General features: G+C 43.1%; 2 protein-coding genes across 2 annotated transcripts; one reads left to right on the top strand and one right to left on the bottom strand.

Moving 5' to 3' along the window:
- Positions 1-6,477: 6,477 nt before the first annotated feature.
- On the bottom strand, positions 6,478-15,489 carry LOC141657102 (pre-mRNA-processing factor 19). The gene is made up of 18 exons (XM_074464234.1): positions 15,280-15,489; positions 15,047-15,132; positions 13,598-13,669; positions 13,440-13,502; positions 12,775-12,861; positions 11,941-12,085; positions 11,738-11,859; positions 11,476-11,592; positions 11,105-11,200; positions 10,942-11,004; positions 10,332-10,406; positions 8,939-9,043; positions 8,694-8,810; positions 8,510-8,587; positions 8,323-8,419; positions 8,178-8,229; positions 7,988-8,058; positions 6,478-6,975 (listed from the first exon to the last, which is right to left on the bottom strand). The coding sequence occupies exons 1-18, from the start codon at positions 15,290-15,292 to the stop codon at positions 6,860-6,862; spliced, it is 1,575 nt and encodes a 524-aa protein (XP_074320335.1). The 5' UTR covers positions 15,293-15,489; the 3' UTR covers positions 6,478-6,859.
- A 289-nt stretch (positions 15,490-15,778) lies between these two features.
- Positions 15,779-16,414, top strand: LOC141655112 (uncharacterized). The gene has a single exon (XM_074462208.1). It carries the CDS (start codon positions 15,779-15,781, stop codon positions 16,412-16,414), a length of 636 nt encoding a protein of 211 aa, XP_074318309.1.
- The last annotated feature ends 2,706 nt before the right edge of the window (positions 16,415-19,120 follow it).

Here is a 19,120-nt window from a genome sequence, read left to right as displayed (position 1 = left end):
ATCGGCCCATCTTCCCTTGAGGTCTTCAACTGTTTTCTTCAAGCCGTTGAGGATCGTTTTATTGGCTGCCTCCGCCTGTCCGTTGCTTTGGGGGTGGCAGACGGAGGAGTATGCAAATTTGATGCCGAGTTCTTCCAACCAGCTCATTATTGTGTCACTCCAAAATTCTCGGCCATGGTCGAACACCATGACTTGGGGTAACCCAAAACGAGTTATGACATTTTCCCAGATCACCTTTCTTACGGCCGCCGCGGTCTTCGCAGGCACTGCCACGGCCTCAACCCATTTGGTGAAGTAGTCGACGGCGACGATTAGGAACTTTCTTCCTCCGGATGCCGTTGGAAATGGCCCTAGTAGATCCATTCCCCACTGTGCAAAGGGAAGGGGATTAAGCACTGTTGCGGTCTCGGGAAGGTGCGTGTATCACCGGAGCGTGCATCCGACGATTGTTGCATTTTCTGGTTTTGTTTCGGAATCTTCAAGCATGGTGGGCCAGAAGTAGCCGGCTCGGAGAGCTTTGTGGGCTAGTGTTCTTGCCCCATGTGATGCCCACGATGCCTTCGTGTATTTCTCGCGATTAGCTCGCATCGGCCGGACCGACACACTTCAGGAGTGGCCTTGTCGCGGACCTCCTATATAACTCTCCTTCAAACACCAAGTACCTTGCTGCGATCCTCTTTATCTTTTGTGAGAGGTTGCGGTCCTCCGTAATTCATTTGACAGTTTATACCCCTTGATCGGAGTCATCCATGTCGTCTCTGTTTCCACGTTGCACACCATGCCGATGGTTTCGTCAATGCTTTTAGCGTTCTCGATGTCCACCAAAGACGGTCCGGTGATATTCTTTATGGTTGAACTGGCCAGCTTTGAGAGAGCGTCGGCCCGGTTGTTCTCGGACACAGGGATGTGTCGCATTTTGAATGACTTTAATTTTGAGGTCTCGGCTTTTACCTTTTCCAGGTATCTTACCATCCCATCGTCCCGAGCTTCGTACTCTCCTTCGTATTGGTTAGTCACCAAGAGAGAGTCTGTTTTCAAAGTGATGTGTTCTGCCCCGGCGGCTCTGGCCAACTCAACTCCGGTTATCACTGCCTCATATTCGGATTCGTTGTTTGAGGTCGAGAAGGTAAACTTCAAAGCGTACTCGAATTCGTCCCCGTTTGGGCTGATGATGAGGATGCCGGCTCCCGAGCCGTTCGTTGTGGAGGATCCATCGGTATATACCTCCCACATGCCGGGGCACGATTCTTCCTGATACGTGCATTCGGCCAAGAAGTCCGCGGCGCCGCCCCTTTATCGAAGGCCTTGGTTTGTATTGAATGCCGAAGCCGGATAGCTCTCGCCCATTTGATAAGTCTCGCTGACTGTTCGAATTTTTCCAATGCTTTTTCCAACGGCTGGTCGGTTAAGACCGTCATGGGATGTGCGTCGAAGTAGGGTTTCAACTTCCTTGCGGCAACGACCACGGCAAAGGCTGCTTTTTCAATCAGCGGGTAGTTTCTCTCGGCAGAACAACGATGTATGGGTGATAAAGTAGATTGGGTGCTGCTGCTTGTTTTCTTCTCTCGACGATTACGACACCGACCGTGGCCGAGGTTCTTCTAGATATAGATATAGTGTTTCCCCCAGTCGTCGGTGCCGGACGGGGTCGGGAGAGTTTGCGAGATGGGCCTTCGATTGTTTGAAAGCCGTGCTCTGTTCCTCCCCCAGGAGAAGTCCTTATTCCCCTTTAGCACTTTGAAGAATGGGGTGCTCTTGTCGGCTGACCGAGAGATAAAACGGGCAAGGGCCGCCATCCTTCCTGGTCGATATCATGACCTCTTTGCGATTCCTCGGCTCCGGTAGGTCTAGAATTGCTCCCACTTTCTCCGGATTGGCATCAATTCCCCGGCGCCGACAAGCACGCCGAGGAACTTGCTGCCGGACACCGTTGCACTTTGTAGGGTTAAGCTTCATCTTGTATTTCCTTAGTGAACAAAATGTCTCGTGTAAATCGGCTAGGTGCTCGCCGTCGGACTTGCTCTTGACAATAGCATCGTCGACGTAGGCCTCAATGTTTCGCCCTTTTTGATTTTGGAATATTTTGTCCACCAGTCTTGTGTAAGTCGCGCCGGCGTTTTTCAAACCAAACGGCATCATCTTGTACATGTAGGTGCCGTGTATGGTGATGAATGCGCATTTAGGCATGTCTTCCTCTGCCATGAATACCTGATGGTATCCTGAAAAGGCGTCGAGCGGGCTCGGATTGTGTAGCCCGCCGTTGCGTCTATTAAGCTATCTATCCGAGGCAAGGGGTAGCAATCTTTCGGGCATGCTTTATTAAGTTGCGTAAAATCAACACACATCCTCCACCCTCCTGATGACTTTTTAACCATTACAACGTTAGCTAGCCATTCAGGGTATGTACAAGGGATGATAAAGCCCGCATCTAACAATTTATCGACCTCGGCTTTGATGGCATCTTCCTTCTCGGCCGAGGAGTTTCTCACCCTCTGCTTCACAGGGCGAGCGCTGGGGAGTACGTTCAGCTTGTGGACGATGACCTCCCGGCTTACACCTGGCATCTCGGCGGCCGAGTATGCAAAGACATCTTTGTTCCTTCTCAGCAGGTCTAGGAGATCGGCTCTGAATTTTGGTTCCAGGCCGACACCGACAGTTACGGTGCGTCCTGGATCAATCTCTATCTGCTCGGTCTCAGCCCCTTCGACCATGGCGACGTGGTTGGTGCTCATCGGTTCGTCCTCCTGTCTTAAGGATGGGTTCTTCCCTTTTTCCTCTTTCTTTGCCACTTTGAAGGATTGCATGTTGCATCCTCTGGCCGATATTTGGACGTTGACCACCTCGTCTTTTTCGTTCTTTGAGACGAGTTTATGAACCTCTCCGCGGTCCGAGACATACATCAGTGTCGGGGCCCGGATGGACATTCTGATCGACCTCACTCAGGGTGACACGGCCGATGAGAACGTTGTATGCGGATGAGCCGTCGATGACCACGAACTCGGACATCACATTCTTGGCCGCGTCGGACCGGCCGAACATCACCGGTAACTTGATAGACCCCGGGGGGACCAAGCCTGCCCGGAGAAGCCGTACAACGGGTTGGTGCATGGGCTAAGGTCCGCAATTTTCGTAGCCGAGCCCCGAAAGCACTCCCCGAACATGATGTTCGTGTAAGCACCCGTGTCAATCAGGCATCTCATGACCAGGTGGTTAGCTATGTCTAAGTGGACTACGAGTGGGTCGCTATGTGGGGCGATGACTCCTTCGTAGTCCTTCTTCCCAATAGTTATGTTCGGGACGTTGGAAGCGCGGGCCGCCGTAGTGGGCACGAAGTTGACGGCTGATACGATTCGTTCGGGTGCCTTTTGTGCCCGTGAGCGGATCCGCCGTTCTCGTTTCCCCCGATGACAACATGAATTGTTCCTATCCGTTGAAAGACGGATTTTTATCCGAGCCACCGGTGTTAGTCTTTTGCCTCCGGCAATATATTTGCCGAGGCTCCCTTTTCTCGATCGGCTCTTCAATGGCATTCTTCAAATGCCGGCAATCGTTGGTTAAGTGACCGGTGTGGCCGTGGTACTCACAAGATGCGAGGCTCGTGTCACCGTCCCCCTAGGTTTGGGGGCCTTTCCCACTTCTCGCCCCTCGTTTACGCTCGGGAGAAGACCTCGGCGGCCGATACGACCAGGGGGGTGTGATCCTTGAATTTCTTATGGTAGTACGGACTGAACTCCCCGCGTCCGCCGGGTTACGCTTCTCTGGCGGGCTGTCGGTCCGCGACCTATTATTGTCACGGCGCCCTTCATCCGGCTTGTCCTCCCTGGCTCTTTCTTTCGAGTGCCGGCCTCGCCGTGGCCTATCCATATTTTGTGATAGTCTTCGACCTTAATGGCCTGGTCGGCCAATTTCTGGCGGACTCAAGGCTCGGCCACCACACTTGATGAGCTCGTTTTTCAAGTCCCCTGCAGGGGAGGCCTTTCATCGGTGCGAAGGCCGCTAGTTCGTTTGTTCGGCTCCCTTATCTGCGAACCACGGCATCGAACCTCTTCACATAGCTTCGAAGTGACTCGCCTCCCTCCTGCCTGATGGTCAGGAGGTCCGATGTCTCAACGGCTCTCCTTTTATTGGTAGAGTACTGGGCCAAAAACGCGTCTCTTAGGTCGGAATAGGAGTATACCGACCCATCGGGTAGCCCCTTGTACCGGCTTTGCGCCATTCCAACCAAGGTCGTTGGGAAAACTCGGCACTGACCTCGTCGGGTTGCTCCCATACCGACATGTGAGACTCGAAAGCCTCGGCGTGATCGGTTGGATCGCCCTCTCCTTTGTATGATATAGGCGGTAGCTTTAGCTTTGGCGGCACCTGGGTCTCTAGGACGTAGGCACTGAGGGGCTGTCTGACCACGTGTCTAATGACACGCGGCGATCGGCTCCTCGCATCCCTAGTCCCGCCCCTCTCCCGTGGCGGGAAGGGCTTCTTCTCCGACTCGGTGAGTCGGACTCCTTCTCCGACTACGGTGAGTCGGACTCCTTCTTCGACTCGGTGAGTCGGACTCCTTCTTCGACTCGGTGAGTCGGACTCCTTCTTCGACTCGGTGAGTCGGACTCCTCGCTCGTCCTGGGGTATGCCTCGTGGGCGTCGCGGCGACATCGTCCTTCCGCGAGTGCGGGAAGGGCTTAGTTCTACCACTGACACTCTGGGCTCCCCCGGCGTCTTGGTACGCTCAGCCTCTCTCAGTGCTTCGTTCAGGTTTCTCGGAGTCACCTTTTGGGCCCTAGCTTCCTGGACGGGTCCCGCCGCTCTTGCCGGTGTGACAGTGTGAGCCGGCGTCTTGACAATCGAGTCCGGGAGCGCCACTTTCTTTGCATCAACCACGCGCCCCATGATGGTGACACTGTCGCGAGCGGCGCGTATCTGGCATTATTGGCATCCCGATCTCCGGTTGAATTATCCGGCTGGTGGAGGGTTGCACAACTCCAGAATTGTGGACGGTATCATCTGGGTGGAGGGGCTCTTCAGTTACGAACACCTCTTGTTCTTTTGACATCTTCGTAGCTTTTTTTTGGGTGGGTTTTCTCTTTTTTTTTTTTGTTTGGGAATGACTAGCTTCTAGTATCTGTCTTCCCACAGACGGCGCCAATTGTTCCGGGTATTAATTCCGAAGCAGGTTTGTTTACCACGCTAGCTTTGTCGAATAATGCCTCTTCTAGCCTTGATTGCTCTCCTCGGCCTCTCCCGCAACGATTGAGCAACCGAGGGCTTGGCTTTGTGCCAAGCGTACTCACTCCGACGCTCAAGTCGGTGAATTTCTTGTGATTAAGTAGTATGTAGCTTGATGACGTGTATTTGTAGAGAGATGAGAGAGATAATACCAATTTAAGTGGTTCTTAGGTTAGATTGGATCCCTTCCTCAATGAGGATTGAGGAGTATTTATGACTTTCACCTTTTGTCACGTGGTGCCAAGTGGGTCAAGTGGCGTAGCGGTGGAAAGATCGATCTACCCTCGGCGAGGGACCTATGGCGGCCGTGAGCCTGGTTGACTCCATGCCGAGGGTTCTTGGATATGAGTACGCGGGTATGTGCCCCCGGCAGTAGGTTGCCATGCCGATACCTGTGGCGGCAGAAAGGCATCGGGGCCGGGATGTCTAAGTCATTGGCTTCTTTGTGGATATCTTTGACCTCGTTCAATATGTTGACTTGGTCAGCGGGTGCAGAATATGCCCCATCAGCTGAAAAGGGCTAAATTGAACTAAATGGAGTTGCACTAAACTGAAGTAAGAGTTAGTTTGTAAGGAGATGAAAGCTGGATTGACATGAACTAAATGAAGCCGAACTGAACTAGTTAGTCTAAATGAAGATAAACTTAACTGAATTAAAAAGAGCTGACCTTAACTAATATGAACTGAAATTAAACCAGAAAGAACAGGGCTAGTTGTACACCATATCATCCTCAAAATCTAGCTTATTTTTGTTTGTCTAATTTTCGTGTTCCGCGGCTCACATTCTAACCATCTCGCCACCACTTGTGCCCCCAGCGAGTGCGTTGGCAAGAATAGTCGACAGGCCATGCACAAATGTTTAATGGCAACGTCATGTAGCGTGACAATGATAGGGTGGTCAGCTGAGGAGAGGTTATGTGAAGGCGCATTTGGTTCAATTGTGGAATTCTAGCCATATAAGAGCTGTACGCTGAAGGAGTCGGACATGAATTATCGTCATCAACTCATCATACTATTAGTGGCCAAGTTCTTATTATTCATGTAATATAATGGTGACGGATACTTGTTAACACAATTGAGTATAATGTTATAAAAGACTACTTGTACCAGCAACGGTTTCTTATGATTGGAGCGGAGAGTATACAGATTATGCCTAAGACAATTTTACGGTCCCATTATACACATTACTTGTTTAATAGTTACTCCGGATTTATGCCTTTTGAACTTATTTTACTCCTGCAAGAGTCTCAAACAAGTGACAAATGCTAATAAAATGCTAATGGTAAGCCAAATCTACAGAGCATTCTTTGAATTGAGAAACAACAAAATTTTGTTACCGACTACTCGTATGTAATAAACATGGATGTTCAGATTGTCCACTACAACTCAACATGAATCTGTAATCTCAGGCACAAAATTAACATCCAAAAAGCCATCATCACAGAATACAACATGAAGCAACTATGAATGATGTCCCTGGAACCCAGAGATTTTACCTGCAAGCATCAACTCTATTGAAAGCTCGGCTAAGTGCTTTCGGGCACCAAAAACAATAATTCACTAATTGAGTCCTTCAAGGCCGTAACACCGTCTATAAATCAGTAGATATACCCTGCATGAGTCTTCAAGTGCCAAGAGATCAAGATTCAGGCGCACCGTCTTCAGTTGGCAAACCGAATATCCGTAGGTTACGATCTAATGATCCCACGGCTATGTATTTTGCATCCCGTCCAAATTTGGCAGATGTTGCTTTACCTGCAATGAAAAGCCAGATACACAACTTTACAATCCTAAGACTAACTTTATCCCTATCACTTAGGATCTCAGCACACATCTATTTTTTCAACCTCTGTTGTCCATACTACTATTAATCTAGACTCTGACTCATATTTTTTTAATTTCACAGTTTCACTTTGGACAGACTCTCTTACCCATATTTCACTCGCACAACTGTTACTATAAAGTCTCCAGTTGAGCCTTGGAAATACGAGACTCAACTTCAAATGTTAGAGACTGTGGATGGTAATGGATCCCAGATCCAGTCCAAATCCAATGGGTCGGATCTGGATCGCAATATTTTAGTATTTTGGATCCATGAGTAGAAACGGATCCGGATCTGAATATGGATCGAATCCTTGTGTAGAGACGAATCCTTGTCAGGATCCTTTGGCCGAGATCTACATCCTACCTTCATACCCACTTTTACTATTTTTTCTTCAAAAAAAATAAAAATTCAGTAAAGGGAATAGTAAAATATACTGTATCTTACTTTATAAAGTTTTTCATATATTAAGTTATGGTTTTTTCTCCTTTCCTTTTCTCCATTAAAAAAAACAAATTGTTATCGTTATTGCAATTTTATGGGACGACCTTATCCTATCGATCAGATCTGGATCCACTACAACTCTACAAGACATATGGATCTGGATCTGGATCTGGATAAAAAGATCCTATCCAGGTCCTAACTTTGCCATCCCTAGATCATGGAGTTTGTCCACGCCTTTCCAAAGTCTAATGGCTTGTTTGGATAGACAGAGGGGGAATGGAAAAAAAAAAAAATAATTTGCCTGATAGGAGTGAAATGGGTTTCTCCTCCAAATACCTTTAGTTCCATTTCACTAACCAAACAAATAAATTGCCCCCTCTCTTACACTGGAGAACTACTAGAGAAGGAAAAATGAAAACTAGAGGATGTATAGTTTGGGGATGGCAACTCTAGGATGATTGATAAATAAAATAAAATAAACAGATCACAGAAAGCAAGCACCTGTTCCAGATAAATCAGGTAGGGTCTTTAGACAATTCCATTCTGACTTGACACTTGCAACTTGGTATACTCTGCAAAATTAGAAAGCAAAAAACAAAAAACAAGATATTGCCACAATTAATTTCTATACCCACGACATAAGCTAGACACAACACATATCCGCATCTAAACACAGTAATTATAGACTAACCTTGTATCCGAGCTAGCAACTGCAAGGTAACTCCCGCTATGATCGAAGTCAACTGATAAACCGCCAAATCAGTAAGTGAAATCGTACAAAAATAAACCAAAATATCAATAGTAAAATATAAAATACTCAAATCTTTCATCAATACCAGAGTTTGTCGAAGTATCTGGATCAGGGGATGGGAAAGATCGGAAATTCTTTAATTTACGCAGATCCCAAAGCTTAACACCATCATGAGCTGCAGTCTGAACAATTTCAAGTGCATAACAATTAGAACAGATTAGCCATGACAAGATAGCACATAAAATTATTTCAACAAAAAAAAGCACTCATACCGCAAGGAAATATCCATTTTCTGAAAAAGACATTGCTGTGACAGGGCCCACATGCCCATCGAACTTTGCAACATTGGCCTGTTAAGAAACCCAATGTTAAATACAAACTATGACTTGGGTACCACAGAAGATCAGGGGATCAGTGTGAATGGCTTCAGAACAAGCAACTGTATCCAAAGTTTACCTGAGATTTTACATCCCAAATCTTGACAATGGCATCTGTAGTGCCAGTTCCAAGGATGAGACCATCTGGGTGGAAGGCTGCAGATGTGTACCCTTCCGAATTTGATGAGTCAGTCACCTGCTCAAAAACAAAAAGAGAGGGAGAAAGTGAGTGCCAGCACTGCAAAAGAAATTCAGATGTCTTTTGAAACATGTGATGTTTCTTCATGAAACGGAAAAAGTGTATGAAATTGGTGAAAGGATAACCTGTGAGAAACAACGACCACTTGCAAGGTCATAGAAACACCACGAGTTGTCGAGAGAAGCTGATACAAAGTACTTATTGGTTGCATGGACGGTAACAGCTTGCACCTGTTCAAAGCCAATTAGTAAACATATATGTTTTAACAGGTACAAACACGATATATGAGAGAGAGAAAATGAGGAAAACAACAATCTTGAAAGCAAAGCATGTAACAAAGAGTTTAAAGATGTCCTAGATGATATCAAACAGAAATGACCACTACAATGTACAATCATCAGATTAATATCATTCCCGAATCCGTTAAAAAAAATGTGAAGCCGTTAATCAGTTTTCAGATCTTAGTTTATTGTTTGGCAACTACCGGTAGCATCTTATCAGAGAGGGCATTTAACAGGGAGAGTTGAAATATAAGCATGCCTCATGCAAGTTTGAAGCAAGCCATTCCAAAAGAAGCTTGGCCTAGGGTTTTCTTCGACTCCTGATTTTGTTTTGGAGCATTTTGTTTTTGTTGTCGGATTTCTGTTGATGTGGGATAAGTTGCTCACTCTTGTTTGGTCCTTGTCGGGTTCGTATGGGCTGTCTTAAGATGGCCCATTAATCCCGTGTATGATTCCGCTTTTTCTATATATAATACTTACCTTTTATCAAAAAAAAAAAAAAAGCTTGGAAAGATCAACCAAGTAATAAACCCCACATAAATAGTTACTTACAGACGAACATGTCCAACTTTGAACAGAATTACCCGATTCCTCAAAGGCCCGTGTCAAGAGGAGGGCCTAATAACATGCACAGATGTTATGTTACTCAGACTTGGCTAAAAGTGTTGTACAAGTCCTGGTGTCGGCGATCAAAGTATCGGGCACGTGTATAATATGAGAATGTTCACTTTTTGGTCTAAAATGAGATGGGTACAATAGTGAAGTGAAGAAGTAACATGGTAAAGGTTGTTTTGGGATGATATGTGCTACTTCACAACATGAAGACGCGTGCAATTTGGTAACCATTTTGCTTCTTTCACTCCGATGGTAATAGCCTAAAATTGGTCAAGCATTATGCTCGTAGGTCTTAATATTTGAATCTCCTAAAATAGAAAACCAAAACATAATACAAGGGCAGCTAACAATAAGCAGCTCCAACTAATAGCTTAAAAAGCAGACAGAAAACAGCATCATGAAATGTAATTTAAGCAGCTGGGAAGGATAACTAAATCAGTGGGCCCAGGTTGTGAACACAAAGACTGTTGAAATTTGGTGAAAACTGCAATTCAAAAGAAAGTTTTACACCGTCGAATTTCCACGACAAACATAACAGACACATAACTGCAAACAAGCGGGGGATAATCTTTTTACAGATGTTTAAAGGGAAATCAACACAAAATAAATAATCAGAAAGTACCTCTGCTGTGTGGTCCCTTAGAACATGCCTACAATCATAAGTTCCATCGTCCAACCCATGCCATAGTCGTACAGTCTGTTACCGACATCAGAGTTTAATAACCAATAGACACAAATCCGGATAGAGCGAGCATTATCAAATAAGAACTCGACAAACTTAAGTGATGACAGATGATGCAATTAAAAAAACTGAGACAGTTCTCTCTTAAACAAAGACAAAACTCAGCAAAACCCTGGAAAACATTTCTCCTCTATAACTAAATAAACAGACCCCAATAGAATAGAGAACAGTGGACAAGGGGAGCATATACATGTTACTTCACTGGAGCAATAGGCGCAGACACCCTAGACACAAATACAGATGATCAATTTTTAGCAGTCAACATTCCCACTACTTCAAAGTTCAAACATGAGTCTTACGCTAGTCCAACATAACGAAGTAGGAACCAAGAAAAGGATTTCATCCTCTTTATCAAGAAAGAAGCAAACGGATCAGGTCCTCTTTAACAAGAAAGAAGGAAAAATTCTAAACAAAAACGAGGCACCACTCCCATGTCATAAAGCAAACATGCATTTCAGCTGGTTTGTACAAGTAAGTGGAAAAAGGGTACCTTATCTGCTGATCCTGTTATAACTAAGCTCTCATCTTGTGGAACAATTTTAATGCTAGTAACCTGCAAAAACCATGGCCAAATGGTTACTGGATGATTCAGCATTTAAATTTCTTATATAATTCAGAATGCACTAAGCAGAACCAGCAAGAGAGAGAAAAACCTTCTTTGAATGACCACTGAGCGTTGATAAGATCTGCTCAGATCCCCTATCGAAGACAACTGCATTTGTATCAATCCCTCCTGTCGCAATGATATCCTAAAATTGTGGAGGTTAGTAGGAGAGAAGATAAAAGGTTATCAGACACAGGCGATAGAACCGAGTACAGAAAACAGAGCAACCATGCATTTAGATGGAGGCCTTACAACCTAGACACTACTATGACTCAATAAGACAGATAAACACCAGGATCATCTACTTCAAATAGATTGTGATAAACTCAAGACAAGCAGCATTTACATAATCATGCAAAGCTAGCTCCGGTAGCATTACTCCATTCAGCCACTCTAATTAGCACAAAACTTCTAGCATACCTTAGAATGGTAGATATCAACACATAGAATGCCAGGTTTGTTGGTTTTTGTAAGGGGATAGCTGGAAATCTGGGTATACCGTTCCAAATCCTCAATAGGAGCCAAGGTTGCAGGTATCTGAAACCCAGAACACCACAAAGAAGTGAAAATATTGTCAGAAATGCGATAATTTACTATCACCGAGATTCACTCTGAAGTTCCAAAACATTTTTTAAATAGTAAAAGATTGCAAACAGCATCTTTAGATTCTTGTGAAGCATACCGTCCGCTTTTTACGCTGCTGTGAAAGTACTGCATTGCAGTCGGTGAGCTCTGCAATAATATCAGAAGAAATTCCTGGTCGCAGTTTCTTTCCTCCGGGACCCAAATCCTCGCCATCAGCAACTGCACATCACAAAAAAATAAGTACAACTGCGCAATGGGGAAGAGCTCGAGGCAAAATAAGAAACCGAAAAAAAAAATCACCTCTTTTTCCATTGCTCAGGGGCGCGTGTACTGCATTACCGGTATCAGCGTACATGGGTATTTGCCTTTCTGCCTGAGCCAATAATGTTCTTGCCTCATCTCTTTCCTTCTTTAGCCTTGCTATCACACGGCAGGCAGCATCATGCTGTACGTAAATTAAGCAACACCCATATTTTTATTAAACCCCAAATAGGACTTTAAATTAAATAACCTATGAAAAAAGAAATTGTTTTAAATAGGGCACAAATAAATGTGACGAGGTCAAATTGAACCACGTTTAGCTAACAGAACATCTGAGAAAATAATTCATATAAATCAAAATGAATTATCGGTGTTATTAATCAGGGTTAGACAACAACCGGTGGGAGCTAACATTTGACCCAGCATAAACCAAGGAAAAACCGCGATAACCATTTTAAAGGAGTCTGTTGCATTGAATCCAAAAGCATACAGTATTTTTAGGTGATTTTTAGCCATATATCTAATGCAAATTTAAGCTCCAAAAGGGAAATGATCAATTATTCCAGTAAAGAATCCCTTCTAGATTGCCATTGTTACAAAAGCTTGGCACTTGCATGCATCTGGTGTGATGTTTCGGTATTGGACTATTGCATACAATTCCAAAAGTTTAATCAAGAGCATAATATAGTAGTCAAGAACTGCTAAAAATGGAAGTTACCAATTCTCATACAAAACTAGTATAATAAAATGGCCGCATCCAAAAGATAAATAAACTTAACAGGTCAAAAAGACCTTTAAAAAGTGAACAAGAACCATAGAATGACGCATCTGCCACTTAAAAAAATGAGCCAAAGGTATAGAAAGATCTTTAACCTGGTAAAGAGCGTGGCTCAGTTCTTGACGGGCAGTATGCAACTGTTGCTCCAGAGCAAAATTTGATAGCATCAGACTATCCCATTCCTGTATATTATAGTAACTGCCTTCAGAAGCTAAAAGCAAAGTTCAAAAACAATACATATGTCCCAACTGCATACAAATGAGCATCACCAAATAAAAATAAACTAACATTCACCAAGCTTAACAAACGGAATGAAGTGGCAGAAAAACAAGAAAAGACAATGTCAATGATCCTTGCTTGGACGGACATACTTAATTTCATCAATCATTTGTTATCAAAGCATTTTCAGATAAAAAGAAATTAGATCACTTTTGGACAAGTAAAAGATGGCATGTGGATAGTTTCTCATAGTCAGCAACCACTCAGAGTCAAAACTTTCTTCATCAGGAACCATATGCCCATAACAATTAAGGATCATTACGAAGATTTGAAGTAATACTCCAAATACATACCCACATAAAAACATAAAACTAAAAATCTATCAAAAACTCAATGATAAAGCCAAATATAGTAACGGGCACATAAACTACAAGTTATATGCTTTTGACTTCCGTACTTATGTTCTAGTGTCAAGCATCCAACAAAAGTACTAGGGGAAAGCTAAAGAGGCCAAATAACAAAGGATATAAGAAATACATACATTCTGAAACATGCCAATCATCCCAGGAATACTGGCAGCCTGAACAGGTCGAGGCTTCACTATCTGCAAAATCAATCCACATTAACATCTCACTATAGCTAGAAGTCTTCCGATATTGGTTTACAACAAGTGTAAAACAAAAGGACATTTGAGGATACCTTGCCCGCTTTAAGTGTAACAATGTCATCCATAGTCAGTGGTTCGCCTGTCACTGGACATTTTCCGAAATCCTACATGCCAATATCAAGAAACATAACTATATCATCCACTATCAGCAATCAGTCCAATTAGCTATAAGCCTATAAAACACACACACACACAATCACTAAAAAAATTCTTATCACATGTAGCTTCCAGTCTTCCACTAGTGCTACATTTCTAAATGGCATAACCATAATCAACAATCAGTATATTCAGCTGAAATCAACCAATCAATATACTCGGCAAAAATCAATTATCCAACATAATACAACCTTTTGTTCTCCTCTTGGCTATTGTCACTCAAGACTCTATTAGGACTAATGTCGATATCAAATAAATTATTCCGCTCACATAAACACCAATAAACCATAAAACCAATGTTCTAACAGGATAAAGATTCAAGCTTTACACAAGCTATGACTCTTATTTTTAAAGACGCAAGGTATACCGAGGCAACAAGGCTCCATGAGGATGAGGTGCAAGGTAACAAAGCATCTCATAAAACAATGCACGCTGTTTTTGCAAACAAACCAAGGGATTTTCAAAATTTAACTTTGTGGAACATGGACCCTTTACGAATATTAAAATGGGCCAGCATGTAGCAAAGTAAAAGTTTGGAATACTGTAGTAAGAAATAGGCATTGTAAAACAACAAGAAGAAAATAATACGAAAAATGTATAGTATTGAGGCTTGGCCTTATGCTAGCTTGAGAGGAGACTCTTGAGATTACGAGCTACGTAGTCCCTATACAGATGTGTCACTTACGAATTATATGCTCTAGCCTGCACTACAGAGCTCCTCAGTTCAGATACAGCCGTTTGGTAATAGGATTGCTTGGATTGAGTTAGTTGTTAGGGGTTAAAAAAAGGAAATTAAGAGGTGGACGCGGTGGACGCGGTGGACCTGTGGATCGAAGAAGATGAAGAAGATAGACTGACAATTATCACATTAAGGGATGATGTTACCACTTACCCATATATGTAATGTAATACATATATGGGTGTAAATATTCTCCTATCAACTCTTCACTCTCGCTTCACGACAACATCGTCATTTTCCCCCTTTTATCCTCCGTCTTAAGCTCAGTTTACCCTCACAATAATTTCCCCCAATCCTAAAATTTATAGCTAATGTTACAATAAATCAAAGATCCAGCCGTTCTACGAGTGAACCAATAACTATGAAGCTGAAATTTGTCTATCCCTCCGCAAAAAATCCACTTTTCACAATTCCGCTGCACTATAGGTCAAACCCTAGCAACTTAATGAAAAACCCCTAGGTTATCTCAAACTCAACAATGCTCACAAAATTCAACTAAATAACTCAAGACAGTAGAAAACCCTAAAATTTACAAAATTAATGCAAAATGGATGAAATAAACAGCATAAAAGAAGATTGAAAATACCGAAATATGGCGTTCGATTAACCGTTTCTCGAAAAGAAGTCCAGATTTCTTCGAAACAACAGGTTCATCCGGCAGTTCACCGGAAACTGCGAAACAAAAAGCACGCAAATCGAAGCAATATAAGTAACAAAAACCATGCTAAAATCCTAGAAATTGAATAAAGTATTCATAGCTCGATTGAAAAAACAAGCAATCGATTCGTAAGAGATGAGTAGCGGAAGTAAGAGATGTACTTGAGCAGTTCATTGTTGCGAGAGAAGCAAGGAGAAATTGAAAGTTGCAGGCGGCGGGGAAAGTGAAGCGAAGAAGACGGAGGTTTTGGGAGAGAGATAGAGAGAGGAGAGTGAGTGTCTTGTTTCGGGTTACGGTCTCTGTCTGTCTCTATGATGATAATAGGAGTCTTTTTAATTAGGGATGACAATAAATAGATTTGCAATTTACCCTTTTTGATTTCTTGAATACGTCATTTTAAAATATTTTGCGTGAAAAAAATGTGCGTATAAAAAGAAAAATTCACAGTTTGAAACGAATCCCGAATTACAAAGTGAATAAATATCTTCATAAATCGATGAATATCCCTTCTTCTAGTCTTCCGCTGCCGCAACTCATTTATCATCGCCAAAAAGTGCCCTTCAATCAGATCAATCCTATCATTGTCCCATCATTGTGAATACTAATGGTTTTATTCCAATTCGTAGCGTGCTTCGCCCATTCCGGTTTCAAGCTGCTTGGATGAGCCATGCTAAATTTTCGGATTTTGTCAAGGCCAATTGGAGTAATGATCAACCTCTGTTTCCGTTCATCCACGAATTTGCAGACCATCTTCAAGATTGGAATAAAATATTTTTCCATAATATTTTCGCGAAAAAGAGGAGTTTGGAACGTCGTTTGCTAGGAGTTCAACGTAAACTTGCAAGCAATGGTCCAAACTATATCTTTAAATATGAACTGAAGCTGAAGCAACAACTCGATGCAGTCCTTAGGGAGGAAGAGATCCTCTGGTTTCAGAAATCTCGCATGGAAGCTATTTGTGATGGTGATCGGAATACTAGACTTTTTCACTTGAGCACGATTATTCGTCGCAAACATAATAGAATTGAAGGTTTTCAAGACTCTCTGGGTAATTGGACTTGGGATGCAACACAAATCAAAGGAATGGTTCTTGATTTTTTCCGGGATTTATTTGTCGGCCCATCTTCTGCTATTAATTTGGAAGGCATAACCTTGGGTTCATTTCCGCAATTAACAACAGTGGAGATGGAAAAATTAAACCGCAATTATCTGCTAACGGATATCCAATGCGCGTTAAATCAAATGTCCTCTTTCAAAGCCCCGGGACCAGATGGGTTTCAAGCGTTATTTTATTAATCCCAATGGGAAGTGGTCTTGTCTAGCCTTAGTAAGATGATTTTTGGGGTGCTTCATGAAAACATTTGGCCAGACGGTCTAGGAGAGACTTTAATTGCTTTAATTCCAAAGATCGACTGTAATACTACGGTTTTATGAGTCTTTGAGTACTCTATCGAGTGGGCCTTACTCTGTCGAGTAAGGGTGTTTTGGTTTTTAAAACAGTGTTCTGTCTGTAGGGTACTCGATCGAGTAGCCTTGGTACTCGATCGAGTAGGGAGCACTCGATCGAGTACGTTAGTTGCTCGATCGAGTGGCTCGGTTTACGGATAATGTTTTTTCGAGTTTTGTTAATAATGCGAATAGATATATATAACTTTCCGTCATCATCATTAAACACTTTTATTAAACCTAATCACTTCAAAAGAGATTTCAAACTACGTTCTTCGCATCTTTCACATTATTGACAAATCCCGGAGTTTGAGAGGTCGGAATTCATCATCTTTTACATTCTTGTGATCCTTGCGTCGAGGGTAAGATCTACGTACCGATTTTATAGTATTTTATTAAGTTTGTTTAAACCCTAATTTGGGGGTTTGGGGGGTTTTGTTGTCTTTTATGATTGTTAGTAATTGTATGATCATATGTTAGGAGGAGGATTCGTAGAGGAGGCTTTTTTATAACAGCTGTTGAGATCGTCTGATTGTATTGCATTCCAGGTAGGGTTTCCCTACTCAGTATTAGTCACATGATGTATTGGTTGTGCTTTGTGATTGTTGAGTTTCATCGTACGAGTATTGTGATAGTTGTTGGGTTTGATTGCTGATTAGTAGTTGTGATTGATTGTATCTGTCTGTGTTCTTCGGGGTGCGTCCCTGGCTGAGTGGAGTCACTTGCGGGAGTGGCTTCACGCCCATGATTCGCCTTCTGTGGAACCCGCCACATAAGGGATGTGCACATTAATGGATTTGGGTTTATCGCTCGATGGAGATGAGCGGGGCTTAGGTGGGAGCGGCTGCGGTCCCCCATCAGGCGAGGAGTAACTGTTGCGATGGGTACTCTGGCAGGGCTACACACTTTAGTGTGTAGTCAGTATTGTGGAGTTGGTGATGGAGTTCGGGGCATATCTGTGACGATTGAACTCTGTTGTGTGTTGTTTTCTTGAGTTATGTAAATTGTGTGATTAGTACTGACCCCGTTTAATTGTTTTAAAAACTATGGTGGTCCATTCGGGGATGGTGAGTAGTTGTTGAGCAGGTATGAGTCGAGATACATGGGATAGCTGGGATGTGTCGCCACCAGATGATAGAGTCTTCCGCTGTAGTTTTTATAGTTTTTAGACAGATGTTTTGAAATCATGTAAACCGTATTTTGGCAGTTGGTTTTGGATTGTATTACTCACTTAAACTTTATACTATGTAAATGTTGTTTCTTTATTGTCTTTTGATTATCATTGCCTCGGGAAACCGAGATGGTGACAGCTTTATACCTGAGTGGTCCTGGTAAGGCACTCGGAGTATGGGGGTGTCACAAAGTGGTATCAGAGTGACGATCCTGAAACCTGTAACTAATGAATCTAATGAACATAGGGAGTCAATTAAAATGAACTCGGGGTAAAGGTTGTAGGAGCTAATACAAAGGCTTAGGAGACGTTCTAAAGTCGCGAACTCGCCCTACAATTTTGAACCGGTCACATGGGGGGTATATGTCAGGGTCATATGTGTTGTCTTTTGGTTTATATGAGTACGTAACGATATATGTTGTGAATTGTTGGATGTTGGAAGTGGAGAATTGAAAGTATGATTAAAGGCCGAGAAGATATGTTTATATGTTTATTTGAATAAAGAAGCATGGTGGTTGTTTATAATGTGGCACTTGATAACATGAAGTAGATTATTTTGTTGATTGTATGAGGAGTTGCGTAGATTTTCATGCGTAGTTGTAGTTATAATGTTGAGATAATAATGAATGCATAGTACGTTGGGGTATGTGAGATAAGATGCGGGTAGTATTCACGAGTCTACATGACTCGATCGAGTGGGGGACACTTGATCGAGTGGGAGAGGTACTCGACCGAGTGGGTCTGACTCGATTGAGTGGGTATTTGACGTTTTAATGATCAGAACCGTGTTTTTGGGTACTCAATCGAATATATAGGGGCACTCGATCGAGTAAGGGGCACTCGATCGAGTGGCTTGTCAGCTCGATCAAGTAGGTTAGAGATCAGAAGGTCTGTTTTGGGTCTGAAGTCGGGGTACTCGATCGAGTACGTGGGGCACTCGATCGAGTAGCCTCAGCTCGATTGAGTGGGTTTTGGTACTCGATCGAGTGGGTTCTGGGCAGGCTGTTTTCGTGTTTTGAGTTACAGTATGTATGTTTATATCTACCTTTTCTTATATAGTTTCAAGATGCCGCCAAAGAAAACCGCTTTGTATGCGAGAGTTGAGAGCATGAATATTGACGATATAGTTAAGATGTTGGAGCATCAAGATGCTCTTACGGAGGCCCTTAAGAGAGTGGGGAAAGATAAGGAGGTTGATCATTCAAAGCTCAGTCTATACATAGCGAGGTTTAACCCAAAAGAGTATAAGGGGACCGGGGAGCCAATTCTTCTTGACAATTGGCATCGTGAGATGGAGAACATTATGGATCTGGTACATTGTCCTGATGAGATGAAAGTAGAACAAGTTGTGTTCTACTTGAGGGAAGCGGCTGGTGAGTGGTGGG

Source organism: Silene latifolia, chromosome 5 (assembly GCF_048544455.1).
Source record: "Silene latifolia isolate original U9 population chromosome 5, ASM4854445v1, whole genome shotgun sequence".
Classification (NCBI taxonomy): domain Eukaryota; kingdom Viridiplantae; phylum Streptophyta; class Magnoliopsida; order Caryophyllales; family Caryophyllaceae; genus Silene; species Silene latifolia.
The sequence above is the reverse complement of the archived record's forward strand: the minus strand, read 5'-3'. Positions and strand labels throughout refer to the sequence as shown.